This window comes from Sardina pilchardus, chromosome 8 (assembly GCF_963854185.1).
Source record: "Sardina pilchardus chromosome 8, fSarPil1.1, whole genome shotgun sequence".
NCBI lineage: Eukaryota > Metazoa > Chordata > Actinopteri > Clupeiformes > Clupeidae > Sardina > Sardina pilchardus.
In genome coordinates, this window is record NC_085001.1 from 1,753,133 (window position 1) to 1,768,585 (window position 15,453).

General features: G+C 47.0%; 1 protein-coding gene across 1 annotated transcript; it reads left to right on the forward strand.

Annotated features, from left to right (window-relative positions):
- Positions 1–1,063: 1,063 nt before the first annotated feature.
- LOC134089363 (uncharacterized) lies at positions 1,064–8,416 on the forward strand. Its single transcript, XM_062543804.1, has 6 exons — positions 1,064–1,180; positions 1,499–1,648; positions 2,683–2,748; positions 3,552–3,803; positions 6,172–6,327; positions 8,159–8,416. The coding sequence occupies exons 1-6, from the start codon at positions 1,064–1,066 to the stop codon at positions 8,339–8,341; spliced, it is 924 nt and encodes a 307-aa protein (XP_062399788.1). The 3' UTR covers positions 8,342–8,416.
- The last annotated feature ends 7,037 nt before the right edge of the window (positions 8,417–15,453 follow it).

Here is a 15,453-nt window from a genome sequence, read left to right on the forward strand (position 1 = left end):
GGCGTAGTGGGCATATTTCACCCCGGGGCAGTTGTGGTCCACTGGCGTGCCTGTGTCATATTTTAAGCCAAAACTGTGATAGTATATTGCCCAGTTTCTCACTCGCTTTGGTATATTTCTCGAATCATTCTCAACATTCTCAACACTCAATTTTGTTTCTCAAAACAATTCGTACAAATAGCAAAACACCAAGGATTAGGCTACCTGCAAAAGCCAATCTCTTGCTCACAATCTTAATCAATCAAAAGTCATTGTGTACGGATAAGACAGTGAAATGGCTCAGTCATGTTGTCAATATAGGCTACTGTAACACTGTACTCTGGAGGGATGCTCTGATGTAAACTATGACTTAAGTTTGATGACAATCGTTTGCATTCTGCTTTTATGATAAGGACAACATGATATCTCATATATTATGTTATATCATATTATGTTGTATCATAGTATGTTATATTATATTATATTATATTATATTGGGCATAAGCCTACTTATCCAACATCAAGCGTCACATGAGAAGCAACAGTCAAACACGATGGTCTATGAGGCCACCTGCTGGTCGCAGTATCAAACTACCACTCTCTCCGCAAAGATGCGCTGGCTGGTGTTCAGTCAAGTGTAGAAAAACAAATTTGGTGAAAACATGTTTCATGCTGTTGCAATGTCTTATAAGCTATTTGTTGCTTGCAATGTAGCCTATACAAATATTTAGGCCACTATGACATTTTCGGTGACAATGTTCTAGGCCTAAACCTACCTGGAAAATATGTGTAGCCTAAGTCACAACCATAGCTAGTAGACTAGGCCTACGTTAGGCAATTGAAAGCCAGATTTAAATGTGTGACGGTGACCACGAGTTGCCGATGGTGGCGTTTAGAAGCCAAGCCTATGGTAGGCTACTCCGGAAACTTGCTGTTACTTAACCATCTGATGTGGGGACCCCACCCCCTACGGCTGCGGTTTCGTAAGAAGTTGTGTAAGCATCGCGTATTTACTTTTGTCCCACAGCCGCTACAGGACACAGCATCCAAACCAGAAGAATAGTCAACACCATTCGGAGGCAACATGTATCCCAACGGCAGGAAACCAGCAGCGGAGAGTCAAATCATATCAGCGGAGATCGTCTCGGGGCTTTTGCTGACCGTTTTATACCGGATCATTTCCAAGAATATTTTTCCACTGGTGAGAATTTAACTTATTAGGCTATTGTTTGCATCTCAGGTCATTTCAGGTCAACGTATGTAGAGTCGCCTACATGGATATAAAGTAGTCTATACATAGGGCCTACTGTGTTATTGGTGTCGAGATAGTTATTCTCAGTCGCTTTGGTGCTTTTCTCGGATCAGAATGGAAATTCTCTTAACTGTTAGTTCAACCTCCACAACATTGTGATTATTGTACACCATAGTAGCAATTTTTCCCTTCCTCTGAACTAACTGCAAATGCTTTTGGACATGTATCAGTTGCTGTAAATGCCTAACTGTCTTTTTACGTGTCTAGGTGGGACTGGGCCAGATTCGGCTGGATGGAGAGCCCTTTGAAATGACGCGCTCCCTCGTGTGCGTGTGGTTCGCCAGCAACGTGAAGTTCCTGCTCTTCAGAAACAGCAAGGCGGCGTCCCTGACCGCCCACTCCACCTCCAGACTCGTAGTAAGTGGCCCGCGCTCACTTGGGCTCCCTCATCCAAAAATCCCACAGGATTCCAATAGCATCAATCCTATAGGTTTTAGGAATGTTTTAGGATTTTTTAGGATTTTGATTCCAAAAACCTGATTGGAATACTAGCGGATTTTTTTTGATGAGGGTTCATATCAATGAAATGTAGCAAGTGCTTACTGTAACCCCACCCAGACTATCCATAGCCATGCCAAATCAGGGCTCAGCGCCTTTATTTCCCCATTAACCCTTTCACCCGGAGACCCTTCCCTCTGTCTGTAATGACACGCATCAGGAGGCCAGATTGTGCAACAAATGTGAATGGAACAGACGATGTAGTGGTTTTCTGGCACAACAAGAAATGCCATTGTGCATTGATATTGACTTATCTGTGTGTTAGGTGTTAATCGTCTTAATCTTTTTCATAAGAACCGCATAACAATGGCCTTGAAATCTGTTCAATCTCTGACTATTGTAATAAGAACAGATCTGATGTGCGTAGTCTGCTATGGGCTCTCATGTGATGCCATTCACACAGGTGTGCAGTTGAGCAGGTGTGCTGTGATGAGAGATGCCATTTGGGCAGGTGGCTGTAATGGGTTGTTTTTGAGTGATGTCATTTGGGCGGGTGGCTGTAATGGTTGGTTTTTGAGTGATGTCATTTGGGCGGGTGGCTGTAATGGTTGGTTTTTGAGTGATGTCATTTTGGCGGGTGGCTGTAATTGGTTGGTTTTTGAGTGATGTCATTTGGGCGGGTGGCTGTAATTGGTTGGTTTTTGAGTAATGTCATTTGGGCGGGTGGCTGTAATTGGTTGGTTTTTGAGTGATGTCATTTTGGCGGGTGGCTGTAATTGGTTGGTTTTTGAGTGATGTCATTTGGGCGGGTGGCTGTAATTGGTTGGTTTTTGAGTAATGTCATTTGGGCGGGTGGCTGTAATTGGTTGGTTTTTGAGTGATGGCTGTAATTGGTTGTTTTTGAGTGATGCCATTTGGGCAGGTGGCTGTAATTGGTTGGTTTTTGTGTCCAGGCGTCACTTGCACTTCTCTTCGGCACCTGCTGGGGTGGTGGAGTCTTCGGAACGTCCTCAAACCAGGTGAGAAAGAACACACACACACACACACACACACACACACAAACACACACACACACACGCTTGCGCTAAAGGAGCACCATCACCGCACATGCAGCTCAGATTTAACTGTGTGTGTGTTTGTTGTCAGGTGCCCGTGCTGGACCTGGTGGTGTAATATAATATAATATAATATAACGTGTGTGTGTGTGTGTGTGTGTGTGTGTGTGTGTTTTCAGGTGCCCGTGCTGGACCTGGTGGTGTAATATAATATAATATAATATAACGTGTGTGTGTGTGTGTGTGTTTTCAGGTGCCCGTGTTGGACCTGGTGGTGTAATATAATATAATATAATATAACGTGTGTGTGTGTGTGTGTGTTGTCAGGTGCCCGTGTTGGACCTGGTGGTGTAATATAATATAATATAATATAACGTGTGTGTGTGTGTGTTGTCAGGTGCCCGTGCTGGACCTGGTGGTGTAATATAATATAATATAATATAACGTGTGTGTGTGTGTGTTGTCAGGTGCCCGTGCTGGACCTGGTGGTGTAATATAATATAATATAATATAACGTGTGTGTGTGTGTGTTGTCAGGTGCCCGTGCTGGACCTGGTGGTGTAATATAATATAATATAATATAACGTGTGTGTGTGTGTGTGTGTGTGTGTGTGTTTTCAGGTGCCCGTGTTGGACCTGGTGGTGTAATATAATATAATATAATATAACGTGTGTGTGTGTGTGTTGTCAGGTGCCCGTGCTGGACCTGGTGGTGTAATATAATATAATATAATATAACGTGTGTGTGTGTGTGTGTGTGTTTTCAGGTGCCCGTGTTGGACCTGGTGGTGTTCTGCAGTTTCGTGGTGAGCAGCTTCACCCTGATGGCACTGGACCAGGGGCAGGAGCAGGGGCAGGCGCGGCAGGCGCGGGCGGGGGGCATCATGGGGGGCATCTTCGTGGGGGGCATCTTCGTGGGTGGCGATGCCCAGCGCTTCTTCCTCAACGTGGACTTCTGCGCCACGCTGCTCTTCGGCCTGCTCTGGCTCGTCTTCCCTGATTGGCTACTCGGCAGCCAGGTATGTCTGTGACCACGTCTGCTCTGTTCTGGTCCGCTTGTGCGTGTGTGTGTGTGTGTGTGTGTGTGTGTGTGTGTGTGTTTATATCGCTGACCCATCTAGTTGAGATGAGTGAAGTGTGTGTGTGTGTGTGTGTGTGTGTGTTTATATTGCTGACCCCTCAAGTTGAGATGAGTGAAGTGTGTGTGTGTGTGTGTGTTTATATGCTGACCCCTCTAGTCGAGATGAGTGAAGTGTGTGTGTGTGTTTGTGTGTGGCTGCGTGCGTGCGTGCGTGCATGCGTGTGTGTGTGTTTATAGCCATCACATCTATGTGGGTTCTGTTGGGTTCTATAAGTAGCCATCACATCTATGTGGGTTCTGGTTCTATATGTAGCCATCACATATATGTGGGTTCTGTTGGGTTCTATAAGTAGCCATTATATCTATGTGGGTTCTGTTGGGTTCTATAAGTAGCCATCACATCCATGTGTGTTGTGTGTGTGTTGTGTGTGTGTTCTGTGTTGAGCCCACTGCAGTGTAGCGTGGTGTGTTCTTCACTCTGGTCATAGCTACAGCACAGAGAGTGCCGTTAGTGCAGATTCCTAAAGACACGGCATCTTACGGCTCCTAGCACTCACACAGCCGGTTACGTAACACTCTGGTCAGATCGCACTGTACGTCCTCTTAGCCTTCTTCTCGGGTCCTGGTTGTGTGTGTGTGTGTGTGTGTGTGTGTGTGTGGGTCTGGTGAAGCGGGAACATGAACAATGGAGGCACATTGATGGATTAGTGATGAGAGTGTGTATTGATGGATTAGTGATGAGTGTGTGTATTGTTCCCTTTAATCTGGGACCCCCCCCCCCCCCCCCTTAGCCCATGCATGGGGGTGATCGTGTGTCCCTAGCACTGTGTGTGTTGAGCAGTGTGTGAGTGTTGATCTCACAGTCTTGTTGCCTTGCTGTGTGTTTTTTTAAAAAAAAAATTAGTTTAGTTAAGTTTATTCACAACACCACTTCAAACAAATATTACAGTAGGGTTATAAACTTAAAATGGGTAAAGTGAATGGGTCCCCCAAAGAAGCAAGGGAAGCTTATAGGCGGGGGCCCAAAGATCACGTGTTGAGCAGTATGTGAGTGTGTGTGTGTGTGTGTGTTGATCTTGTTGTCTCTGTGTGTGTTGTGCAGTATGTTAGTGTGTGTGTGTGTTGATCTCGTTGTCTTTCTGTGTGTGTTGTGCAGTACATGAGTGTGTGTGTGTGTGTGTGTGTTGATCTTGTCTTCTCTCTGTGTGTATTGTGCAGTACGTGAGTGTGTGTGTGTGTGTGTGTGTTGATCTTGTCTTCTCTCTGTGTGTGTTGTGCAGTACGTGAGTGTGTGTGTGTGTGTGTGTGTTGATCTTGTTGTCTTTCTGTGTGTGTTGTGCAGTACATGTGTGTGTGTGTGTGTTGATCTTGTCTTCTTTCTGTGTGTGTTGTGCAGTACATGTGTGTGTGTGTGTGTGTGTTGATCTTGTTGTCTCTCTGTATGTGTTGTGCAGTACGTGAGTGTGTGTGTGTGTGTGTGTGTTGATCTTGTCTTCTCTCTGTGTGTGTTGTGCAGTACGTGAGTGTGTGTGTGTGTGTGTGTGTGTGTGTTGATCTTGTCTTCTCTCTGTGTGTGTTGTGCAGTACGTGAGTGTGTGTGTGTGTGTGTGTGCTGATCTTGTCTTCTCTCTGTGTGTGTTGTGCAGTACGTGAGTGTGTGTGTGTGTGTGTGTGTGTTGATCTTGTCTTGTCTCTGTGTGTGTTGTGCAGTACGTGAGTGTGTGCGTGTGTGTGTGCTGATCTTGTCTTCTCTCTGTGTGTGTTGTGCAGTACGTGAGTGTGTGTGTGTGTGTGTGTGTGTGTGTTGATCTTGTCTTGTCTCTGTGTGTGTTGTGCAGTACGTGTGTGTGTGTGTGTTGATCTTGTCTTCTCTCTGTGTGTGTTGTGCAGTACATGAGTGTGTGTGTGTGTGTGTGTGTTGATCTTGTCTTCTCTCTGTGTGTGTGTGCAGTACGTGAGTGTGTGTGTGTGTGTGTTGATCTTGTCTTGTCTCTGTGTGTGTGTGTGCAGTACGTGAGTGTGTGTGTGTGTGTGTTGATCTTGTCTTGTCTCTGTGTGTGTGTGTGCAGTACGTGAGTGTGTGTGTGTGTGTGTTGATCTTGTCTTGTCTCTGTGTGTGTTGTGCAGTACGTGAGTGTGTGTGTGTGTGTGTGTGTTGATCTTGTCTTCTCTCTGTGTGTGTTGTGCAGTACGTGAGTGTGTGTGTGTGTGTGTTGATCTTGTCTTCTCTCTGTGTGTGTTGTGCAGTACGTGAGTGTGTGTGTGTGTGTGTTGATCTTGTCTTCTCTCTGTGTGTGTGTGTGCAGTACGTGAGTGTGTGCGGTGCGGACGACCTGCCCCTGCCCCTCCACCTGACCCGGGCGTTCGGCGCCATGATGGTCGGGGACAGCTTTGTGGCGCTCACCTCACCCAGCACACACCTGGGCAAAGACCGCGCGTCACTCTTCAGCAGCAGAGCTGTGGTGAGAACCTCTGCCCACCTGGCCACGGAGGGAGGGAGGGAGGGAGGGAGGGATAGATAAATGAATGTATGTATGTGTGTTTGTTTATGTCATTGTGTGTCTTTGTTTGTGGTCATTTGATCGTTGGGTACCATTCTAGAGCAGAAGTGTCGTAGTGATGGTACCATTCTAGAGAAGTGTCATAGTGATGGTACCATTCCATTCTAGAGGAGAAGTGTCATAGTGATGGTACCATTTCATTCTAGAGGAGAAGTGTCATAGTGATGGTACCATTCTAGAGGAGAAGTGTCATAGTGATGGTACCATTTCATTCTAGAGGAGAAGTGTCATAGTGATGGTACCATTCTAGAGGAGAAGTGTCATAGTGATGGTACCATTCCATTATAGAGGAGAAGTGTCATAGTGATGGTACCATTCTAGAGGAGAAGTGTCATAGTGATGGTACCATTCCATTCTAGAGGAGAAGTGTCATAGTGATGGTACCATTTCATTCTAGAGGAGAAGTGTCATAGTGATGGTACCATTCTAGAGGAGAAGTGTCATAGTGATGGTACCATTCTAGAGGAGAAGTGTCATAGTGATGGTACCATTCCATTCTAGAGGAGAAGTGTCATAGTGATGGTACCATTCTAGAGGAGAAGTGTCATAGTGATGGTACCATTCCATTCTAGAGGAGAAGTGTCATAGTGATGGTACCATTCCATTCTAGAGGAGAAGTGTCATAGTGATGGTACCAACTTTTCCATCTTACTTCAGCTCTTCAAATAGTACGGCAGGGGTCGGCAATTAAGTTTGGCCTCGGGCCAGATATTTTCCGAGCCATTACATAGCGGGCCACAAGTTCACAACCAAAACAATGGCTAATTTAATAAATTAATATCGGAGGAGGTAAAAATGATAGGCGCTCTTGAAATGACAGAGCAGAGACATTCAAGCAGGCTGATGTAGGTTAAATTTGTCGACTGGTCATTGGGGGCGCTATTATATGCCTGTGTCTTTAAAAAATAATAATAAAAAACACCAGAAAAACATTTCCACGCGTTGCTGTTAGCTGTCAAAAAATGGCACTATGAAAAAATCTGAAGAGAAAAGTTAACAGCGAAAACAGGATCTTTAATGATGAATGGACAGAGAACTATGCCTTCATCCTCCCTAATTGTATTAATGCAAAGCCCACATGCCTGATCTGTAACAACTAACGAGGGTTTCTCTGCATGCAAAGAGTACAAGACGGCACCACGAAAGTAAGCATGCTAATTTAAAGGTTGCGTTCCTAAATAACACGCACGCTATTAATGTTTGAAACTCGTGTTTTACTTTTCACAGTTCTATGTGCGTAAATTGCCTGTTTGATGTCAGGCCTGTTTAAAAGAAGTCGTGTTTTAATTATCACCATAAGCCTATGTCCGTTGTTTGAATGACAACATGTGTTATAGGGACTAGCTTGGAATTTGAGAACCAGCGCTGTCCACTGACTTCATTTGTTTTTGCATGTTGTGCGTTAACGCTGCACCTCGCTGCGTGCTTCACTCGTATTCAGATGAAACAAATATCTAAGCATTTAGATTGATTGAAATTCTTCTGTTCTGGAAAGTTACGTTTCAAAATAAAGAGCATGTTTGAGACTGGCTGTCCGATTTTTTTTTTTTTCTGTGGTTCAAAAGATCTCACGGGCCAGATGTTTTTTGCTTGCGGGCCGCATCTGGCCCGCGGGCCGCCTATTGCCGACCACTGTAGTACGGTATGGGGTACTTTGTGAAATGGAACTAATTTGAGTCGTATGTGTGTGTGTGTGTGTGTGTGTGTGTGTGTGTGTGTGTGTGTCCCTCAGGCTACGCTGGTGCTGCTGTCCTACCTGCTGCACTCCCACCTGGTGCTGGCCTCCTGGTCCTCGGGCCGGGTGTGGGTGGGGGTGCTGGGCGCCGGCCTCTGGGCAGGGAACTCTGTGCTGGGGTACCTCGCCTCCAGGAGACCCCCGCAACACACACACCAGCGCTCCGCACAGAGAGCCTAGGAATATAGCAGTGTGTGTGTGTGTGTGTGTGTGTGTTGGGCCAGGAGGAACTCCGCTCAGAGAGCCTAGGAACAAAGCAGTGTGTGTGTGTGTGTGTGTGTGTGTGTGTGTGTGTGTGTGTGTGTGTGTGTGTAAGTGTGTGTGTTGGGCCAGGAGGAACTCCGCTCAGAGAGCCTAGGAACATAGCAGTGTGTGTGTGTGTGTGTGTGTGTGTGATTGTTAAATGGTCAGCTTTGGGCATTTTGACTTCTGTGATAGTCATGGCACAGCAGAAAGCAGGACCACGCTTCTGAGCCTTTGTAATGGGACGATCTGATTGGTCTTCATGTCTGAGCCATTCTGATGAGGCAATCTGATTGGTCTGCACATCTGAGCCGTTGTAATGGGACGATCTGATTGGTCTGCACCTCTGAGCCGTTGTAATGGGACGATCTGATTGGTGGAACTCTGCTGAAGAACCCCAAATGAATCTGTGAAGTCCAGAGAACCACTTGTGGGTCGTATCAGTGTTCAAAAGTATATCCAAGTATTGTTATTGTTATTTATATTTTTGTTATAATTGCTATTGCTATTGTAATTATGTATATGCTATAATGTTTAACTAATAATGTAGGGTTTATACTGTAAGTTGCTTTGGCCAACAGCATCTGCCCAATACCATAAATACAGTAAATACAACATAAACATAGATCAGGATCATGTGTGTGTGTGTGTGTGTTCAGTCAGGATCATAAACACATTGGAGCTTGGTCTCCAATAGATCAGGATCAGTGTGTGTGTGTGTGTGTGTGTGTGTGTGTGTGTGTGTGTGTGTGTGTGTGTGTGTGTGTGTGTGTGTGTGTGTGTGTGTGTGTGTGTGTGTGTGTGTGTGTGTGTGTGTGTGTGTGTCAGCATGTCCATGCAGCACGGGCAGCCTAGTGCTTTCTGTGGAACAGAAGTGTGCTGAACATCACTGATTACAGCCATTCATTGAGAATTGTCCAAAGCTTCTTCATGTAATGTCCTGTATTACTGGGATGGAGAAACCGTGTCTCAGTTGAAAGCAATAAAGTCTTCAAATATTCCTCTGTGTCGCAGCATCACTCTGTGGAACTCCATTCTGGTAGCGAGAGTGCACATCACGTACCCTGACAGGCCAATTAGAACGCCATCTTCTCTCACAGACGCTCAGCCGTCACACATTGCACTCACTTAAAAGGCTTTTGCTTTTATGATGTATAGATCGTTTTTAAGTGCATACTGAATAACTCATGTGTCGTGGTCTTCCCATGTCTCTTAAGCTACTCAGGAGGAGTTGCCACTTGGCACATGTGACAGGATGGTTAATGGGCTTCTGAATGGACACATTATAGTTAATGTAATGTATAGATGTGCGCGTTCTCCTCTGTAGTCTGCCCCTAGTGTGTGTGTGATGAGAACCTAAAGGCCGGCGCCCACCGCACACCATGTTCAGCGGTGTGGGCTCGACACGCAGGAGTTTAGAACACTTCTCTAACCCTGTGCAGCTGTCGAGGGACAGACGGTCCTAGTGAGTTTTGCTCCATTAAAAACAATGGAGTTCTCACCTGCTGCAGGCCCATTCAAAAAGCCCATTGGGGGGTTTTACCCTTTTGGAGGGGGGGGGGGGGGGGGGGGTTCAATTTGTAGTGAAACTACATGATATTTTTTAATGTTCTTTTTACTTATATGGAGCCAACACCGTTGTTTTCAAGGTACAAACTTCAAAAGTCTTACATATTTATAGTGTGTTTTTTACCTTTGAAAATCGTTTTTCAATTAACACAATAGTTGTGTTTATATTATAATAGAAAGTATCAAGGTATAGCAGACTGACTCAAAATGCCTGAAAAGGCCCCGGACCTCCAAGTGTTAAATCTTAGGTGAAGTCTACTGTATCTGTGTGTACAGTATATCTTCCAATTGAACCATGCTTAGATAGATAGATCGATCGATAGATAGATAATAGTGAGATCAGAGGTGTTTGCTATTTTGTTCATGATAGTGGCACATATGGCTGATAAGGCACGTAGGGTTAATATATGAAATTGCTCAAGGGGATATCACCGGCATCCTCCTAAATCTTAAAGAGCTTCTTCCCCTAATCTACAAGATTCAGAAAAACCCTTCAACACAAACCCAGGTCTGAGCCCATGGCTGCTGGACTATCAACACTTACAGCCGTCAGGAGTGTGCAAAGCTGCATCTAAATATCTTTAAGTCGTACCGTAAATGTTCATTTCTGTATTAGATATGCTTAAAATAATCTCCTTACGATCCACACCAACCTTGTCCTGAAATGACTGGCTCCAGCATGCGCTAGTTTAGCCAACAGCGTCATGAGCGGCAAAGCTGAACGCTGTAACAGGAGGATTTAGGTTTACAGGTTCAGTAAGTAATGTTTTTTCTAAGAAACACCTTACGTAAACAAGCTGAGGCCAGATTGAGCAGGCACCTTGAACATGTTGAAATGTCACACTCTTGTGTTTCCCCTTGGGGATCAATAAAGTATCTATCTATCTATCTATCTATCTATCTATCTATCTATCTATCTATCTATCTATCACTCTTGTGTTTGTTTTTCTAAGAGGTTTTCTGGATGGCTTCCACGTCCTTCAGTGAATGATATTTCACTGTCTCCCATTCAGAACACTCCCTGCCACACGACGAAGGACTGCATATCTTGCACACGTTTGCAGCACAGTTCCCATGGGAATACCCATGTGGGATCAAATGGGAATCATCCTTTCTGCTGTGAAACTCTCTCTGTCATAAGCAGCACAGTTCCCATGGGAATACCCATGTGGGCTCAGATGGGAATCATCCTTCCTGCTGTGCAACTCTCTCTGTAATAAGCAGCCCGGCCCCCTGTGGAGTCCACAGTGTGGACCAACACAACCAACCAACTCCATGAGGCGCACAAGAAGTGATGAAGATGGATACAGTATAAGGAAGCTAGACAGCTCACTGGGCTCCAGCGTAGCCTACATACATAGCACCGCCATCATGGTGAGGGCATTGAGCCCCAGTGTAGCCTACATACAGTACATAGCACCGCCATCATGGTGAGGGCATCGAGCTCCAGTGTAGCCTACATACAGTACATAGCACCGCCATCATGGTGAGGGCATTGAGCCCCAGTGTAGCCTACACACAGTACATAGCACTGCCATCATGGTGAGGGCATTGAGCTCTAGTGTAGCCTACACACATAGCACCGCCATCATGGTGAGGGCATTGAGCTACAGTGTAGCCTACACACATAGCACCGCCATCATGGTGAGGGTATTGAGCTCCAGTGTAGCCTACACACATAGCACCGCCATCATGGTGAGGGCATTGAGCTACAGTGTAGCCTACACACATAGCACCGCCATCATGGTGAGGGCATTGAGCTACAGTGTAGCCTACACACATAGCACCGCCATCATGGTGAGGGCATTGAGCTACAGTGTAGCCTACATACAGTACATAGCACCGCCATCATGGTGAGGGCATTGAGCTCCAGTGTAGCCTACACACATAGCACCGCCATCATGGTGAGGGCATTGAGCTCCAGTGTAGCCTACATACATAGCACCGCCATCATGGTGAGGGCATTGAGCTCCAGTGTAGCCTGCATACATAGCACCGCCATCATGGTGAGGGCATTGAGCTCCAGTGTAGCCAAAGATCCTTAAGGCGTAGCAAGATACGTCGTCGTAGTTCATGTCTATGGGCGCAAAACGGGGATCACTTCCTCTGCATAAAGAGGCGCGTCATTGCGTGTCAGACGTATTCATGGGTTTCATCAGGTCCCTTTCCACAGGTGTACAAAATCAAGCACTCGATTATCAATCCTTGATGATGTTCCAAAATAATCTTGCTGCTTTTTCAAGCCCTCTACATTTATTAGTTCTAATAAAGTAACACACACAAAGCACGTACACTTTCAAGGAATTGAATAAAAACATCAATGGAATAATGGAAATATGTCGCTGCTCTCATTAAGTTACCCCAGCGCCATCTGATCGTCGTTAGCACAAATCAGGATTTGGTTCAGCTGGCTGGCTAATGTGTTGTCAAGGTAGAGCGTATGTAGCAACCGGCCAACTTGCAGAATAAACAAGAGGGGCACACCTGATTTAAAGTCGATTTTCTCCAGACGGGAATGCTCAAAAATGCTAAAAATGTACCTGAAGTGGTCAGAAGGGGTTGAGGGTCATGAAACCGTGCCCAAAATTCACATTCCTAATTCTAGAGAATGGAGATTTTAGCATGTAGTTGAAATTCTGATCCATGTCCATAGACTTCAATGGAACAGTTGCTGCCTCTGCTCTGCATAAAGGGGGATTTTGACCCCCCCTCTTGCGATTCGGGTTCCAGGAAGTGGCTTCTCATGAAGTATCTTGCTCCGCCCCTTAATGATCTTTGGTGTAGCCTACACACATAGCACCGCCATCATGGTGAGGGCATTGAGTTCCAGTGTAGCCTACACACATAGCACCACCATCATGGTGAGGGCATCGTGCTGCAGAGCGTAGCCTACACACATAGCACGGCCATAATGGTGAGGGCATTGGGCTCCATAGCGTAGCCTACGTAAATAGCACCGCCATCATGGTGAGGGCATTGGGCTCCAGAGCACAGTCTATGTAAATAGCACCGCCATCATGGTGAGGGCAACAATCACTGCAGACAGCTGTCTCTGATTGGCAAGTGCTGCCCATAGAGTAAGGTCAAAGATCGTATAGTTACTAAGATGAATCATAAAGGGGTTTTTCAATGGAATGAAATGGCACCACTTCCGCCTCCTAAAGGGGCGTGATCAGTGACGAGATAATCGGTTTAGAACGGTGTAGAATCAGCAGAAGCAGGTGCCGTTGATAACAGGTTTATTTCTCCCATAGAAATACCTCCGTTTGCCTCCAACATGGGAGTGGCAGTTGCGTCACAATGAAACCAGAATTTACCCTCATATGAATCGTCTCGCTTTATAAACCGTCTCTGGTAAGGTGTTTGTGAAAAGGTGAAAAGACGTAGGGCCTAAAACAGCAATGGAAAGAAAAGGCCTACTTGAAAAGGAACAATTGCAGACTCTAAACTGTAAACAAACAGAAAGACTGAATTGCTGTATTACTCTACAGTATGCAATTCTGTTACATCGTTGGTTGGTGGTGTGCCATGGGATTATTTTAATGTAAACATTTTACCATGGCTCAAACATGTTGAGAAACACTGACATACAGTAGAGCATAATCTGGACCTGGACTACAGGCCAACATAGACCATAATCTGGACTACAGGCCAACATAGAGCATAATCTGGGTAGATGGGGGAGATGACAGACATGTTCATCTGTCCTGTACAAGACTAGCCTAGAAATCTAGACCAAAAATATTTTTGCCTAGCGGGATGGTCTAGGGTCGCACCGTTGAGGCCAAGACTGCGCTAGGCTCCAGGCCAGCCTAGCCAATCAGAACTGAACTTTACTGTAAAGAGCAGGGATCCAGTGTTGTGCTGACTGAGTGTGTTCTGGTGCATTACCAGCAGGGGGCGGTAAATCCCCACAGATGCCAGTTGCAGTAAAACCCTGTTGGGGATTACAGTAGCAGGGAAGGATGGGAGGAGGGGGGGGGGGGGGGGGCAGTGGCAGTAAAACCTATTGGGATTTAAAGGGGGGGGGTGGGGATGACTTATGTGGGAATCAAAGCATTCTACAGCTGCTCCACTTCTCAAAGAAATCAAGACATTGTGCTCTTGAGAAAGGACGGGGGGCGGGGGGGGCGGGGTAGTGGGGTAGTGGGGGGATAATTACGTCTTCTTGACCCCCCCCAGTCCTTCAAAGTGTGTGCAGATCAGATCATTTTTTTAAGTTCCTATTCCCTTATCGGGGCTGTGTGACAACCTAGTAAAGAGGGGCTATTCAAAGCGCCTAGTGAAGAGGGGCAACTCAAAGCGCCTAGTAAAGAGGGGCAACTCAAAGCGCCTAGTAAAGAGGGGCAACTCAAAGCGCCTAGTGAAGAGGGGCAACTCAAAGCGCCTAGTAAAGAGGGGCAACTCAAAGCGCCTAGTAAAGAGGGGCAACTCAAAGCGCCTAGTAAAGAGGGGCAACTCAAAGCGCCTAGTAAAGAGAGGCAATTCAAAGCGCCTAGTAAAGAGGGGCAACTCAAAGCGCCCGGCGGCTAAACACTCCTCCAGCTGAAGGACTCGAGGGAGTCGAGCGCTCCGCCGCCCCCCAGCCACTCATCTCTCTCCTGTCAGCACATCACACACACCTGAGACCGGCCTGGCCCTGTTGTGGCCCGTATCTGGTCCTGTTGTGGCCCACATCTGGTCCCCTGGCCACTCATCTCTCTGCTGTCACATGCACCACCACAGAGCATCCTCATTGGCCCTTGAGAGGGACCCCGCGGCCATCAGCACCTGAGACCGGCCTGGCCCTGTTGTGGCACGCGTCTGGCCCTGTTGTGGCCCGCATCTGGCCCTGTTGTGGCCTGCATCTGGCCCTGTTGTGGCCCACATCTGGCCCTGTTGTGGCCTGCATCTGGCCCTGTTGTGGCCCTGTTGTGGCCGGCATCTGGCCCTGTTGTGGCCCTGTTGTGGCCGGCATCTGGCCCTGTTGTGGCCCTGTTGTGGCCGGCATCTGGCCCTGTTGTGGTCCGCATCTGGCCCTGTTGTGGCCCTGTTGTGGCCCTGTTGTGGAGGACTGGGGGGGGGGGTTCAGGGGTGAGACGGACATTACAAACGGAACGCCTCCTCAAGGGCGTACGCATGTCTTCAAGGTCACGTGTCGTGGCAGAATGATTCCCCCTGTTGTGGCCCGCATCTGGCCCTGTTGCGGCCCTGTTGTGGCCCTGTTGTGGCCCGCATCTGGCCCTGTTGTGGCCCTGTTGTGGCCCTGTTGTGGCCCTGTTGTGGCTCGCATCTGGCCCTGTTGTGGCCTGCATCTGGCCCTGTTGTGGCCCGCATCTGGCCCTGTTGTGGCCCTGTTGTGGCCTGCATCTGGCCCTGTTGTGGCCCTGTTGTGGCCCTGTTGTGGCCTGCATCTGGCCCTGTTGTGGCCCGCATATGGCCCTGTTGCATAGACTGTGAGCCTGTGTATGTCAGTTTTTGTGCAATAGCTAACAGTGTAG

Coding starts and splice junctions, on each gene's coding strand:
- LOC134089363 (XM_062543804.1), top strand. CDS start 1,064: ATGTATCCCAACGGCAGGAAACCAGCAGCGGAGAGTCAAATCATATCA. Junction 3,804..6,171: donor ATTGGCTACTCGGCAGCCAG/GTATGTCTGTGA, acceptor GTGTGTGTGCAG/TACGTGAGTGTGTGCGGTGC. Junction 6,328..8,158: donor TCTTCAGCAGCAGAGCTGTG/GTGAGAACCTCT, acceptor TGTGTCCCTCAG/GCTACGCTGGTGCTGCTGTC.